Source organism: Fomitiporia mediterranea (assembly GCF_000271605.1).
Source record: "Fomitiporia mediterranea MF3/22 unplaced genomic scaffold FOMMEscaffold_14, whole genome shotgun sequence".
Taxonomy (NCBI): Eukaryota; Fungi; Basidiomycota; class Agaricomycetes; order Hymenochaetales; family Hymenochaetaceae; genus Fomitiporia; species Fomitiporia mediterranea.
The window spans coordinates 121386-136856 of NW_006760399.1; the positions used below are offsets into that span (position 1 = coordinate 121386).

Here is a 15471-nt window from a genome sequence, read left to right on the forward strand (position 1 = left end):
CTTGGGTTCTGTGTAAATAATATGTTATTGCATTACATTCTACAGAGACCTGCTATTGCTACTAACATGGCCAATATCAAAAGTGTGACAACAATGTACAAAACAACAATTCGAAAACATTTGTAACGCAAAGGAATCATGATAGCGAAGACAGGTTTGCATGATATTCACAGCTCAAAGTTCTTCATCCTTGCCACTCCAGCTAGCTTTCACCCAACCGCCATGCATCGCTTCTGTCTCATCGGCCTGGCTTAGTTCCTCCCACTCTGATTCCTCGTGTTTCGGGTTGACACTGAGATCACCCATCTTCTCTTCGATTTCCGAGGTGATATATAAGTCATCTTCGTCTTCAAATTCACGCATGTGTGCGTCTGCGATTCCAGATGGACCAGCAACGGGCGTGGCATCTACGTTTTGAGACATATCTGTGTCACGAGTGTCGACGAACGCGAACCCCGGAGGAGGTGTATGTACAAAGTGAACTGTTAACTCGAGTAATAGTGCACCTCTACCGTCGTGTAATAGGCGAGTATCGTCGAGACCGCGTATTCCGTTCAACTCACCAGGAGCTGCACAGAAGCAAGGGGAGAGCGTTGTTTCGCTTGCTCCGGTCTCTGGCGCCGCAGCTGGGGAGAGCAACCTGCGTGGGAGCAGAAGTTCGACGGGCGAGCCGATACGCAGGTCCATTGGAAGTTGACCAGAGGCCGGGAGTTGTTGTTCGCACTCGGGCGATATGATCTTGACGCGCGCGTCCGTCATAAGCGATGAGTCTTCACCCACAATGCATGTCGTCGAACCACCTGGTCCGTCAAGGAGCTCGAGCCGCAACGAGTTACTATCAAGCTTTAGACACCAGGCGCGTTTTGCCGCCATGAACTCAACTGGTACAAAGGTAGGGGCAACGGTTGCTGGTGCTTTCCTACCAGTAGAATGAGCCGCCTCGTTGAACGCCGCAGAAATCTGCGATTGGGCAAGAGCAAGCCGAGTCGCAAATTGCGGTACACTAATCAAAGCCGTAAAGTCCAGGTCTGACGGATTCGTGCTCGCATTACGAATATTAGCACCACAGCTCGGTGCTATCGAGACGTCGTAGTCAAAGAACTGACAATTCTCCCCTTCGTCAAGCTGGACTTCGAATGTCCGTGCACGAAGGTAATGAAACAGCTTATTCCCTTCGTAATCATCGTCCAGCCTTCTCAAACACGCCGCACGAATAACGTTCTCCAATACACCCATCCTCCCATACTTTGTAAAATTGTCGGACCATTGCGTAATTAAGTATGTCACCATTTCGAGGCCGAAGTCTGGTATACCCGCGTCGATGATCTCCCATTCAGGTGTGCAACCCATAATCTCGTACATAAGCGGTGTTATACCAAGAGGTTCCATAGGCTCGCTCAGAATTTCGCGGAACGGTATGCCGAGCTTGGATGATTCGGCTTCTGCTCTGTATGCATCCAGAAGAGCGACACGTTCTGGAGGAGAGAGTGAATCGAGAAGAACAGCAGATACGATCATCTCGCGTAGTGTATTGCGCGCAAGGATGTCCACTCGACGCGATGAAGAACCAGCATTCGGATGTGCCAGAGGAACCGAGCGGATTGCGTGTCTTTCTTCCCGAAACGGGTTGACGTATTGACCTTGATGGCGCGCAAGGGCCGTAGCAGTAGCAGCATCCCGATCGGCAGCAAAATCGGAGAATCGAGAGACAAGAGGCTCGGTCGAGTCTAATCCAGTAGAGTTGTGTGTAGACGAGGGCCAATACTGACGTTCAGCATCAAAATCCTCTGGATACGGGTCCCACGCGTGGGCGGTTGTCGTGTTGTTTGCGTATGTTTGCCTCGATTGTTCCGCAAGCCAGGCTTCAATGCCCTCGAGTCTCTGCGCGCTTTCACCGGCCTCCGACACAGACGAGGAGGCTGCTTGAGCTGAGCGATGAGCTGGGATGCTGCTGGACTCGGGCATCATGGTGGTTGGAGGCAAAGAGACAGAGAACACCCTGAGCGCCTGCGTTTATTAGGGAGTAAAGATAATCTGCCGAAAGCAGTACAGCCTTCAGCGTCTCCTGGTGTTCATCATGATTTCATTACCAAGACAGCACGGGTCCATTAACGCGTGGCCTTGACACGAGGCAACATAAAAATGACTGTGCTTGGAGCCCGTACACACCCTTGAGAGGAGCCAGACAGACGATAGGCGACCAAAGGAAAAGTAAACAAGACTTGTCTGTGCCAGTTTGATTAAAGTTGTGGAATTACAGTTTACGTTATCAAAAAATGGATAGACGCCCATCAAAGGATCACATGATGGATATTTTAAGACATCACCTTGTCTTGGTGACTTGGTCCATGACCAATTAGGGAATGAAATACATAGGACCGGCGGGAGTAAAATTCGACAAGAGTTTATACGAAATAGTTTGTCGATTGTGGATAAACAGGAATTCGTACTTTATTGCGCTTTCTTCATTGTCGCACGTGACCGCGTTCAGACGTTTTATTGACTGACATTTGTTTGATAGCATCGGTATTGGAGTTGCTAAATCAAACAGTGCAATCCTACAATCCAGCTACAAGTCGACTCTTAATCTCTAACTTAAGTTTGATTCACTTAGCCTAACATTACCCTGAAATCACTTCTTGACAGTTCAGAACACTCAGATCCATGCACACTGAGTAGTTATCATGAGGCACAGCCCCAAAAGCAAAACGTCACTGTTGGTCATCAAGAGCGTGATAATAATGTACATCGGGGGTTTGGGGAAGAGGCGTGACATGACTTCTTTACAGCGAGGATGGACGTCATCAAAAGTCATGAAGGATGAGGGTGAAAAAGGAAGAGAAAACGTCATTAAAATGTTACGAAAGCAACGTGAAACGTGACAAGAGTTCATGAAGAAAAAGAGGCGTGCAAGATCATGCGTCAATCAATGTAGCAACAGCGATAGCGTGTGAGAGCAAGATCAGCGTATGGGGTTGGATAGAATACGATAGAATAACAAGGAATATAACAAGGGCGAGTGAGAATGGAAACGATGAAATGTGAAACCGATAATAGACAAGACATCGTTGACAATGGACGATGAAACCGATTAATAACTCCAGAGTCAAGAAACACAAACAAACAGGGCGTGAGGATGAATGAACAAAGTCCCGATACTACAAATAAGAAATGAACAGCCGGGCAGATGAGGGGATAAACAGGATAAACACAATCGAGTAGTAGGGAAAACGAGATGGGTGAAAAAGGGGATAATGTAACAACAATAAAAAATTTCATTTACACCGGTACCTTCGTCTGCTGTGACGATTGTCGTCGCGAGACAGATTTACCAGTCACAATGGCTTTGAACGCCTTCCGTACAGCATTCACAGATTTACTCGCATCTTTACTGAACGACGCGCTATGTGAGAACGACATCGAAGATATGAGCCCGAAGTCGTCTGCACCGGTCCCGGTCCCAGGGGGTGCAGGTCCAGAGGTAGTCAGGTCGTCGCTATAACTCTGTTGATGAGTCATTCGGCCTTGACGAGAGCCGAATAGCCTGCTAGTTTTCTTCTGTGCGGACATTGGGATCGGGACAGTTGGCATGGACGTCTCTATTGGAGCCGGGGCCGATATCTGAGCCTTGGTGATGCGCTTCGTACGCTTGGCTCCTGACGTGCTTCCCAATAGCCTTTCTCGAACGCCTTCTTGCTTCCGTGGAGAAGTGAAGAGTATAGGCGAAGAGGTGCTTTCGCGCAGAACATTGGACACAATGGGCGCTTTCGTCAGACTGAGAGTCGAGGACAGACGCGTCTGGGTTTGCTGTTGCTGCTGTTGAGGTGACGCAGGGCGAGGCAAAACGTTGTCGGTTGGAGGAGTCGATCCTGAGGCAGGTGCAATAAATACACTTCTATCGAGCAAGTCTGACAAGTTCGGTCTATTCTCTTCCTCTGCAAAAAGCAACATCAGCACCGAACACCGAAAAAAAGGACGGATAAAAACGAACCATTCTCTAATGCCTTTTGAAGTTGGCTAAGTGGACTAATCGGCCTGACCAAATTAGCCAAGTCACTGGCAGATTTCGCCTTCTCCTTCCGCTTCGACGGGGTTCCATCTATAGTGTCCATCGGAGCGGGCATCACACTCGGTGACGTCGAAATTGTTGCCCGTCGGCCCTTAGCAGGACTCTTCTGGACATCAAGTACCGCTGTAGAAGGACCCGGAAGTGCCGTGTTCATATCGAGGGATGTCCTCGGAGGAGTCGCACGCCCAGATGGTTCAACAGGAGGAATAGCCGCAAATGGATCGGGCTCCTGGAAGATCTGGTCGACAGCGATTATTTTCCGAGGTGCACGAGAAGGACGAGAAACGCGGACTACAGGAGCGCGAGAGGCGGGAGGAGCGGGAAGTGACGGTACCGGCCGGACACTTGAGGATGCGAAGTTCTCTTTCGCTTCCCTTACGACCTCTGTTATGGAATGTCTTGAATCAGAAAACAATGATATTCTGTGCACGATTTTATGTACTTACGTTCGACGTTACGCATCCAGAGTGACAAGCGATCAGCCTTATTATCAGCGACTACCTGATCCGAGTGCAAGGCGTGTCGCACAACTGGCAAGGATGTCTTGGCTGTTGAGCAGTTTGTTTGTCTTAGTTATGTCCAATGAACTAGCAGAGAAGTACCTACCATCGCGAATGAGCGAATCGTTCTCCCAAGACTCTCTGTGAGTCATGCCCCTGTCTAGTTCCTCTGAAGCACGTTTGGACGTCTTCCGCACGTTCATTCGACCAATAGACGACTTGTACAGACCCAAAGTCTTGTCTATATGTTCTAATTAAATCGCCCATCCTGAGGATAAGACCATTATTCTGACTTACCAATTGAGGCCCTAAATCCATGCTTGAACAAACGTGGTGACAGCTCATGTCCAGAGCGAGGAAGTGAGTCAAGCAAATGCGGCTTCGACTCTGCTGTTGGACAGACATTCAACATCTCATTACGATGTTCCAAAAGAATAAAAGTACCTTCGACGGGAACATCCTCTTCAAAAATGCGCCGGTCAACAAGCGTACTCTTGAAGTCCGTCATCAGCGTGTTCGTCGATGGCGCTGTCCTGGGTCGACTAAAGGTACGAGACGGAGTGCTGCGGTCGTCGACCTTCGTCGCAGCAGATAATGTACCAAGAGATGGACTAGTCATACACTGCGTCGAAGATTTAGGGGGAGAAGACCCGTCTTGAATCCGGTCTTGAACTCGTTCCGGCGTTTCGGACGGTTTTCCAAGCGGCATCGGATCATCTAGGCCATCTTCCTCCTCTTCTTCCTCAAGGAAGCGACTACGCTCCAGCTGCTTGAGCCGTTCAAAGGCCTTGACGCGGTCATAACTGCCACTTCCGAATTGTCTGGGTGTTTCTGCTACTTTCACCTTTTCACGCGGACTTGCAACAACTTTCCTTGGTGTACCGATGTTGTGCACGCGTGACGTCGTGTCAGCAAGTATACCACTCCGTACGGAACGAATGCTCGGATCCTTCTTTGGCGAAAGGACTGAAGGGCCTTTACCCTTGTTCTTGAACGGAGACATATTCTCTTCATCGAACTTGGGTACAGGCTTTCTCTTAACGGAAGGACGTGTCCTCGCAACTCGAGGAGAGCGGTAAGGAGAAGCACCAACGTTCTCCCGACCAGCAGCTGTCCGCGCTGAATACGGAGAACCTTCAATAGTCGGTAGCGCGTGCGGATAGACGTGCCGAGAAGGCCGGGTAGCAGACCTCGTCTTGTCTACAAATGGACCATGAACGAAATATCAATACCAAACCATCAAGTTAGGACGTACCATCATGAACGAGGTTAGACCGCTTTGTAGCGAGCGGCCGCATATTCTCCCTGCCCATAGGAGTCATGGGCTTCCCCTCTCCTTTCCTTACTCTGGTCGGCGTCTTGCCGGGAGCCGGAGTAGACATCATCATCAGCGAGGAGTTCACGCTCATCCCGTCTGCATCAATCTCTTCCATCCAGTACGGGTCGGTCATAGCATCCGAAGCAGTACATCGCTCTTCGGTACTCGGACAGATCATCTTGCGAAGCATACGTTCTGCTCCGCTAGACATCTTCCAAGTGCCCACCCACTTTCCTTTGACCTATTAATTAGCGCATATATTCAGTATTTTTCTCCAAAATATACCAAAAAAATCGCCCATTTACAGTGCGAGCCCAATAACGTTCAAGATCCTCAGGAGTTGTGAACTTTTCGCCTTCCACATACTCGAACGGTGTCCGGCCAACCAAAATCTCGAAAAAGGTGATGCCGAGTGACCAAATGTCCGATTTTCGCGTGTCATGGGTCTTTCCACGAGCTCGTTCCGGGGACAAATACTACAGAAAACAGTACTCATCAACATCTACCCTTTCAATTAGTAAAAGCAAGACTCGACAAACCTCGGGGGTGCCATATGCCAAGTTGCTCAAGAAAGCGCGCTTCGAGCCAAGTTCGTACTTTTCCGCAAATCCAAAATCAACGAATTTTGGAACCTTCCTTGTTGACAAGAGAATGTTCGCTGGCCTATGCGCAAACCAGTTAGCAAGGAAAACCTCTGGATGAAATGAGATCGCCATACTTTATGTCATTATGTACAACACCCCTGCAATGCAGGAAATGAACAGCTGACAGCAGGCTGCGGAACCAAGCTCGGGCTCTATACTCAGGAACCTCAACCGGAATGAGATATGGAAGGTATTCCCTGGAAGATAGGAAACATCAGCAAAATTCGAATCGAAAAGCCTGATAATAAATAGAAATAAAATGAAACACCGTGCAAAAAGTCAAGACGCGCTTTCGAACGCGTCTCTCTACTATACCATAGATGAGGTAGTGGAACTATCAAGTACAAGGTTTCGACGCGCAATACGCGTGCGGGAAGCAGTGACACGGGACCAAATTTGGTGCGCTTGTTCTGATAGAAGCATACACCATCCAACATCCTAGTGCCTAGCGACGACGCGATATGAACGTTGAACGCGTCAAACCGTTGACAACGCGGTCACTGGAAAGCGTGCAAGGATAGAACTTTGCTTCGAACTTAGGCCCAAGCGTGCACGTTCGACCACTGTTTCATCAAGCGACGAACAACGCCAACAACCGTACAAAAAAAAAACACAAAATACGTGATGAGAGAAAGACACTCACATTGTGATGATAGCAAATGAAGGTGTGATGATAAACGAGTGGAAGGGAATAATGGACTGGTGAGGGTCCTGCTTGAGCGCTCGAACAATCTTCATTTCGTTCCATCTGCAAAGTGAAAAAAAAATCGCTGAGTTTCTCCAGAGCAATGTTTAAACAAGTAAATAACACTGACAATGATCGTACACGCTGCGCGGTGTTGGGCTTCTTCTCTCTAAAGACGAGCTTAACAGCGACGCGTCGAGCAGTGTCATCGCTGAGCGCCTGCGCGCGAGGCTCATCAGTCTTGGGTGAGCAAAGCCAGACGCATCCCCAGTTCCCTGCACCAATCTACAGCATACCGGGCATTACCCATTAATTTTACAGAGCGTGAAACGCGTCGAGAATGAACGAACCTCGCGTATGAACTGATAGCGTTGCGCGAGATGCGCGTCCGAGATGCTGAAAACGTTAGTGTCGTTCGCCGTTGATGAAGACGGCGGTGGGGCATGCTGGGCGGTCATTATTGTCGCGTCGACGGGGTCTGCGTCGTTGATGGCGACAGATTTGAGACAGCTGGACGTCGACGGAGGGAGAGAAGGGCACGGGGGTCAACAGGAAGTTGAACCTGGAGAAGACCAGAGGAGCTGTTCCCAGGCTCAACACGCGACTGTTTACAACATTTTGACTTTGGTTCGCCCAAACGGAGTTGGCCTCGTGCCCGATCCCCGTAGCCGACGGTCTCATTATTTCCACCGTATTCACGCCTTCCATTCCTCTCAAAAAAAAAATGAATGCTCAGCAAGTGCAGAAACACAGACATTTTCCTGTTTCATAACATAAGGCACGATCGTTGGACGGTATGTCAACTAGACTGTCAGACTTTAGAGCAGGATCAGTGATAGAACAACGATCACGTGTCAACATCACGTCGCGTCAGGGACACGGGCGCTGTTCTTATCGTGGATCGACAATCGCAGATCTTAACAGGATGGCGACAGAGCCTCCTTTTGACCGCCCTTTAATTTTCGTCTTTCTGGCTTTCCGTCCGACAGCAATCCATCTTCGCGGATGGCCCTACATACCCCGCAATAATATATCAAACGTCAAGCTGATAGATCCGTGGTAGTTTACCCCGAGTAGTGAAATACAAGAAGTCATTGGATATACACATTAAAGCACTGCTTCACTACAAGCGCGAGCGAACGAAACTTGACTGTGAAGGAGGTTCACGCGTCGGAATATAATAATTAAGAAAGAGTTATGCGTATAAGAGAGATAATAGAATAAGCTGTTGTCAAACCTCAATCGTCGGAGGAGTCCGACGATTCTGGGGACTCTACTCGAGGCCTTTTCACCGCTCGAGCTGCCTCTGAATGGATACTTGCGGTCCTTCGTGACGTAGTTGTCTCTGGACAAATTCCAGACGAGTATAGCGGAGGATCAACGAGTTTCCCGTGTTCACAAAGCGCTGCACAGAGCTGTTGGTTGAACCCAATCCGTTCCAGTCCGATGCAGAGTACAGGCAAAGTGCCCAGTGCATAGGAGTCGCTAATCTCCTTGAAGGTACGTGGAGATACTTCGTCTAGTCCCTCCAAGGTTTTATCTAGCAGAACCATTTGGTACTAGAAAAAGGGATCAGTAACAAAAGGTACAAGCCTCGTCAATATTACTAACCACAGGTGGCAGGAACGTAAAAAAGGTATTGTCATTGCAACACACAAATTTCCATGAGGTATAGGTTCCATAATAATACCAGAAACCGTGTCTTTCTCGAAGAAGTTCAAAGGTCCCAAATTTGTCCCATTCTGTAGTTTTCGTCCACATGCACGACGAATCGTCCGGCGTATATTTATAAAACGGGTAAAGGGCAATCCCAATGCCTCGATGATCCATGAACCACGAGACAGTCTCTTCTAGTTCAAAAACTGGATTTTGCACGATTCTGTGTCGTATTCAGTGACAGAGCACATTATAGCGATAAAATGAAGAAACGCACTTTCTGCGTTTTAATTGCTACAGTTAAAGAGTGAGTATGTGAATGAATAAGTTACCCGTTATAAAGAGAAATACATACGCTTATAAGCTCGTTCACTGTCTCATACTGTTCACTATCGTCCTTCATGACTGGTATGGGAATCGTGATGTCCATGGACGCTGGTCGATTCTGGATGCTCATTATGAACGCCCAAACTTCACTCAGCTTGCAAACAAAGCATCACATTAGTTTCATACAGTATAATGTATGATATTCCATTCACTTACTTTAGGAGCATCTGGAATCCTCCTGACTACGTGCTTATCTCTCGTCATCTGTTCGACTTGTTGAAGTAGGCCTTGTACTTTCTAAACGAACGTGCTCAGAAATAGGACTCGTGCATACCATTGGAACGTACCGAGTTCGCCTCAGCTAGCTCAGCCTGTGTCTGTGCTTGACGACGTTGTAGTTCTGGGAATTCAGGCTAGCTCTGATCAGCTAAGTTTTCACGCCAAAGAGGCGCATATACTCACATGCTCTTCAATGCTAAAGCGTATCCTATTCGATATGCACGCGTCAAGTTGCGACTTAAGGGTATTTCGCTCCTCTTTCTCCTTCTTGTACTTAGACTTCCACTCTTGAAAATGTGCCTCGTGGACCTCCTTCTCCCTCTCGTATCTCGACTCAAGTTCCTCCTTTTCCTGAAGTACTTGGCGCACTCGATCAGCAGCAGCAAGCTCCTCAGACGTATCCTTGGACTCGTTCTAACAGAATCGGCACCAATGTCATTAATTGACATGGCAGTAATCGTCAGATGCTCGCTACAGACCTTTGCGAGTGCGAAACTCAGTTTCGCCTCGGCATTACTCGCTTTTTGCTGAGCTTCTCGAAGCTCGCGTTTCAAGCGCTGGTTATCTGCACCGAGCAGTTTGACTATGTCGTTAGACAGGATAAGCTCGTCTAGAGCAGGTGTTTCGTTCCGTGACATGACCGAGATAGCGAGGGTCGAAAATGCACCAGAAAGAAAAAAGGTTTGTTTTTATCGCGATTCGCGACGCGACAGGAAGTCTTGTGCTCACGTGACCGTATATACGCTGAGGACTAGTACCCTCGAAATATTCAGCAGAACTATTGGCCTATCTCGTCCGCTGTGACGGCACCGCACTTGTGATAAGTAACTCCAGGCACGATACCGTGAGGTATCTAGTGATGTTAAAAATTGACAACTGAATTCTACGTTAGGAATCAAGCGCATACAATCTGTACTACAATCACGAAACAGAATGGAATAACATGTTGATTGATACAAACTTACGAAGTCCTTTCATCTTTTCTCCATTGTCCGAACTAGAAAATTTCCCTTCATTCACCAGTCCAGTCGATCTCACTTTCACTTCGTACCAACACTAACAGGGACATAGCTGTTCGTCTTCCCGCTCAACTCAGCCTGCTTTCTCAAAGCGCGTGGCGCGTCGAACTTATCCATCATAATCTCGACGAGCTGGATCTCCTTCGCCGAGGCGAAATCCTGGTTGTCCAGAAGTGCCGAGAGCTCTTCTTTTGTGTTCACGGTGTACGATTTACCAGTCGGCGAAGAGGTGCTGCCTTGGAAGACCGAGAGTAGCTCAGTCCACTTCCAATTGGCTATGTCGTTATATTTCCTGCGTCGGAGAGCATATGAGTGAACAGGAAAGTCTGACGTTTCAGTGTGGAAACGTACCTCTCCCTTCCGTGAAGGTGACGTTCAATAGTATATCCCGAGTTATTGAGCACGAAGAGGATAGGCTTCAAGCCCCTATGGATCATAGTCGATATCTCTTGGACTGTCAATTGCCTATCGCGAGGCGATCAGTCTCCTCCATAACCCGAATCGAATGGAAGCAAGCCAAACTCACAAACTACCATCTCCAATGAAAAGAATAGTCCGATTGAGTCCCAAGTCCCTCGCTGCAAATGCAGCACCGAGGGTGCTTCCAACCGTCCAACCAATAGATCCCCAGAGAATTTGGCTCACGAACGTCGCATCCTGCGGCAATGGTACATCCAAAATCCCAAATGAAGACGTTCCTGTCTCTGCGACAATGACATCCTTGGGACGGAAGAACTTGCCCATACGGGGCCAGAACCAATCATGTGTAATAATGGGCGAAGTGTCTTCTGGAACAGGGGCACTGTTATCTGCGACGGGTAGCTTGGAGGCTTTTGGTGCAAAGGGCTCAAGACGAGCAGTGAGTGCTGGGAGGAGGTGTTTCATAACAATGTTAGGATAGTACGCATAGCGAACGCGCGTGTGGTCGGAGTGAAGCTAAATATCGTCGATTTAGGACACAAGTCGTACTGTGTGTAGCGCATTTAGCGACTCACCTCGATGGTCCGAGACGTCGGAATGCTATATGTGAAATTTCCAGTATTGAAATCGCTCTTGAGCGAACCAATAGAGATAATCAGCTTTGCGCTCTCTACTTTCTCCTTAATATCTTCACGAGTGAGGGTACCAACATAAATCTGTGCAAATATCGTTAGATGTGTTTCTATCAGACGCATTGGATGACATACCCCTCCATAACGCTCGTCGCTCTCAGTTACCACTCCCTTGCCCATTGGCGCAGAATAAACAGGGAAGCCTGTTCTTCGGACAAGCTCGCGCGTTTCCTCCATAACATGATGCCTAATCGCACAAGCGTCAACCAGGATAACCACCTCTCCCTCTGCCTCCTTAATTAAGTTGAGAATTTCGGTCAGCACAAACTTTTCCACATCAGGGTCGTTCGGGGATGGAGAAGTCGGGAGAGGAGTAAGTAAACGGCCGGATGGAATCTTTGCATATACAAGGTCCGTTGGTAAGGTAAGGTACACAGGACGCGCAGTGGTAACGCAGGCGGAAAGGACACGATCGATTTCTGCCGCAATAGTATCCTTAGAAAGAGGATGTGCTTGTGCGATGGTGAATTGTTGTGCGGCTTTCTCGTACGCATCAAAACGACCATCGCCGAGCGTGTGATGAAGCATAGGCTTCGTCTTCATTTGGGTCGTGCTTGGCACACCGACAATGTGTAGGACTGGGACATGTTCGGAGAAGGCTAATAATGCAAGACTTAATGTTTGGAACATGCAATTTATGTTGCAGCTGAAAATGCTACTGACCTCCAGCAAGTCCATTAATTGCACTCAACTCTCCAACGCCGAACCTAACATCGAGTGTCAAATCGAAGGTAGTAAAGAAAACTGCGATAGACGTACGTGGTAAGAAGCACACCGATACTCCTCCATTTGACGCGAGCATAACCATCCGCAGCGTACGCGGCGTTGAGTTCATTGCTAAATTTACGTGAGTTCTGGCATAAATAGAACACACAAGGTACGCACCAATTGCCAACCCATTCTATATTTTTGTTATCTTCGACTAGGTCCTGACAAGAAAGTTAGTACAGGGCGTTATCGAGAATGGCAAGGATGCGCGCATACAAGGAAGCCTAGAAAGCCGATGCATATCAGCGTTTATCACACTATAGATAACGCATACAACCTACCAAGGTTGAAGTCTCCAGGAACTCCGAACATTTGCTAATATGACATCAGTCCATCATCGTCACCGACAATAAACAGCAATGCGCACGGTAACTCCGAGTTGCTCCAGCCTAGCAAGGAGATAATCCCCGACATAGATAGGCTCACCGGCGTTGCTGCCTTGAACAGCCTGCTGGAGAGAGCTAACCTCCTGCTTGAGGCGGGTGACTTCTTCAGTAGACATCGTAGATTGTAGATCGTAGATGCAGATGCAAGTTGAAATTGATGATGAAGTACGAGACCAAGGCTCAGATGTCTTATATATGCGTCAGATGTGCGCCGCGAGTACGCCTGGCACGGTGCGAATCGTTCCGTCCACATCCGATTCTACTCAATCAGTTCTCGAAAGACCAATTCAGTATGAATTTCAATGCTTTGAAGGAGATGAATGTCGTGGGATCTATCAATATTCAAGTTCATTCTGTTAGACATATTCACGAGTTATAATAACTACACCAGCCAGATGAGTTTCCAAGACGAATTAGACCAGATATATGCGCGTCAAGACTCGGGTTGGCCCAATTATGTCATGATCTCCGAATCCCGACGCTGTCGGTCCCTTCACCCTCATACTCTCACACTCGACATCTTCTACCCGCTGCAAGTTGCTCTAGATCGTGCTATTTTCAAATCGGTGGGATATAAAGCAATAATGTCAGGATTCTTTCATGATATCAACACTTACAACATGTATCAGCTGCATGATTTATATTGGAAGGAATGATTAAATTAAGATGAGCGGAAACTATCGTTCGTTCTTCCATGATTTAAGAATACCCTTTCTTCTCGGTGCACTGTAACGGCGCGGATCGGATTCCAGCCATATGGAAGGCACTGTAATATGCTTCGATGTCGCCTTGTTCCTCGGAGAATGTCACCAATATTGTTGCAGGCATAGAAGCAACGCTGCGTATGCCGTCTCCTCATACTTATATTATATTCGCCCAGCCCAGATACCAGGAATGATTCCAAGGTGAGGATACTTCATATGCAATATGTTTTGTTCATGCCTATCAAACCCCGGGCGACAATTTAAGCAAGTACAAGTCCAGCAAGGTCCATCAAGACTGTATATACCCGGCTGCTGGACTAGTACGGAATGAATAATCAATGCAAGGTGTAGGAAATCTGATTCAAGACTGCAACACCTAGCATTGTCCCTTTCTTGAGTTCTTCCGCATGAGTTTGTTGCAACTCTAGAATCATCGAAGATACTGTTCCCCTAGCAACATTAGAAAATTGAGAACGGTAAGTCCTTGTGCATTTACTGTAAAAGACAGTATTACAGTTTACTTTACGCAAGATACAAAGACATCACACTCCGTTATTGATGACCGCATAGCCTGTTGAGTAGGCAATCCTACCTTGTCTTGCAAAGCAGTCGTTTTAACTGAGATCATTCCTGAAAACGTCAACAGGGCTGAGAGATATTTAGCACATCATTGCAGTTGATGGTTTCCATGGGTGACCGAAATCTATTTATCTATATAAGAAATGATAACCATTGAGCATAGGTGAAGGCACTAGCAGCATCTACATCTACTCCTAGGCACAATGTCTACTCATCAAGACAAAACTGATGAGACCAAAGGTCACCATTCCAAGAACAAAGCCGACAATACGTCTAGAAATTCAAGTGACGCCTGGTACGATGAGAAGTATACAACTGACAAAAGAAGTCGTGAAGAGATGGTAAATAGGTTGATAAGAAGTGTTTCGTCGTATATCAGTGCTTGTAAAAAGGTATCTGAAGAGCTGAAGACAAAAAAGGATCTTCCGAGAAGTGATGCCAAAAGCATGGCAGACTCAGATAGGATTGCTAATCAAGAAAAGGGATGGAACTCCTTGAAGGAGGCTCTGGAAAAAATACAGAGAGTAATTACTAATATCTCAAAACATGACTACTTCTACGATAACGGTGCATGGGAAATGGCTTGCTCGGCTCTGGACTCACTTCAATCTGATATAGACGAGGGTAAACTGCCAGGACAAGACAGGTATAAAGTTTGGCTGCCGATATAGCTGCACTACTGTGCTTGTACTTGGTAGATAAAGAAATGACTTTATGGATTATTTGAGAAGATAGGTTCAGGTTGTGTGTAGTGTTACAATATTGTTCGAGAAACAATCCTACAGAAGGACAAATTTCATAGTTAGCTTGCTTCACTAATCGACTTCGCACAGTGAAATGAGAATCGTACTGCACATTCATGTACAGGCATTCACTGGTCCTTTAAACACAACCTTTTGAACCCTCTGCATAATTTTTTATACAAAACTTTTCTTGTTTTTTTTCTATTATATACATTCTAGACTATGATTAGTATGCTATGTAAAAATTATACAGGCATAGAGTGCCCCAAAAAATTAATAGAGAGGCAAGAAAAAATGAGGGAAATGTCACAAAAAGCGCTCCTTTGAACAGACTGTGACTCTTGTCACGCTGGCACGCTCCAACTATCCTACCAACTCCTCCTGGGCCCCTGTCTCTCTCTGTACAAAATTTCCTCCTCTTGAAAGCTGCTAGCTTATTTCTATTCACTCCTGTGACTCTATCAGGAAAAAGTCACATTGCTTATAATGTATTGTAGACTTTGTAAAGTATAATGTAAGTATTGTATATATATTGTAATAAAATTATAAAGATCTTACAGTTTCCTCCTTCCAGAATGTTAAACCCATTTACTAACAGCTGTTTAGATTTAGGCTAATTTACTTAATTGTGTATTAAAGATGAGAACTCTAGTAAGTTTTTAGCTTAGTATAATAACACTCT

General features: G+C 46.9%; 4 protein-coding genes across 4 annotated transcripts; all 4 read right to left on the minus strand.

The window, feature by feature from the left end:
- Positions 1 to 29: 29 nt before the first annotated feature.
- Positions 30 to 1968, minus strand: FOMMEDRAFT_148872 (uncharacterized protein; the record flags this gene model as incomplete). Its single annotated transcript, XM_007270697.1, has 1 exon — positions 30 to 1968. The coding sequence occupies one exon, from the start codon at positions 1966 to 1968 to the stop codon at positions 175 to 177; it is 1794 nt and encodes a 597-aa protein (XP_007270759.1). The 3' UTR covers positions 30 to 174.
- Positions 1969 to 5813: 3845 nt separating this feature from the next.
- Positions 5814 to 7674, minus strand: FOMMEDRAFT_94907 (kinase-like protein; the record flags this gene model as incomplete). The annotated part of the gene is made up of 7 exons (XM_007270648.1): positions 5814 to 6128; positions 6193 to 6363; positions 6427 to 6550; positions 6606 to 6728; positions 7175 to 7279; positions 7347 to 7501; positions 7567 to 7674. The coding sequence occupies 7 exons, from the start codon at positions 7672 to 7674 to the stop codon at positions 5814 to 5816; spliced, it is 1101 nt and encodes a 366-aa protein (XP_007270710.1).
- A 780-nt stretch (positions 7675 to 8454) lies between these two features.
- FOMMEDRAFT_161035 (uncharacterized protein) lies at positions 8455 to 10116 on the minus strand (the record flags this gene model as incomplete). Its single annotated transcript, XM_007270698.1, has 8 exons — positions 8455 to 8775; positions 8828 to 9095; positions 9150 to 9166; positions 9228 to 9353; positions 9416 to 9496; positions 9547 to 9612; positions 9662 to 9892; positions 9958 to 10116. 8 exons carry the CDS (start codon positions 10114 to 10116, stop codon positions 8455 to 8457), a joined length of 1269 nt encoding a protein of 422 aa, XP_007270760.1.
- Positions 10117 to 10518: 402 nt separating this feature from the next.
- Positions 10519 to 12879, minus strand: FOMMEDRAFT_161036 (pyruvate decarboxylase; the record flags this gene model as incomplete). The annotated part of the gene is made up of 11 exons (XM_007270699.1): positions 10519 to 10789; positions 10849 to 10962; positions 11024 to 11433; positions 11493 to 11633; positions 11685 to 12208; positions 12273 to 12316; positions 12369 to 12446; positions 12495 to 12538; positions 12594 to 12601; positions 12659 to 12692; positions 12745 to 12879. The coding sequence occupies 11 exons, from the start codon at positions 12877 to 12879 to the stop codon at positions 10519 to 10521; spliced, it is 1803 nt and encodes a 600-aa protein (XP_007270761.1).
- Positions 12880 to 15471: the final 2592 nt, after the last annotated feature.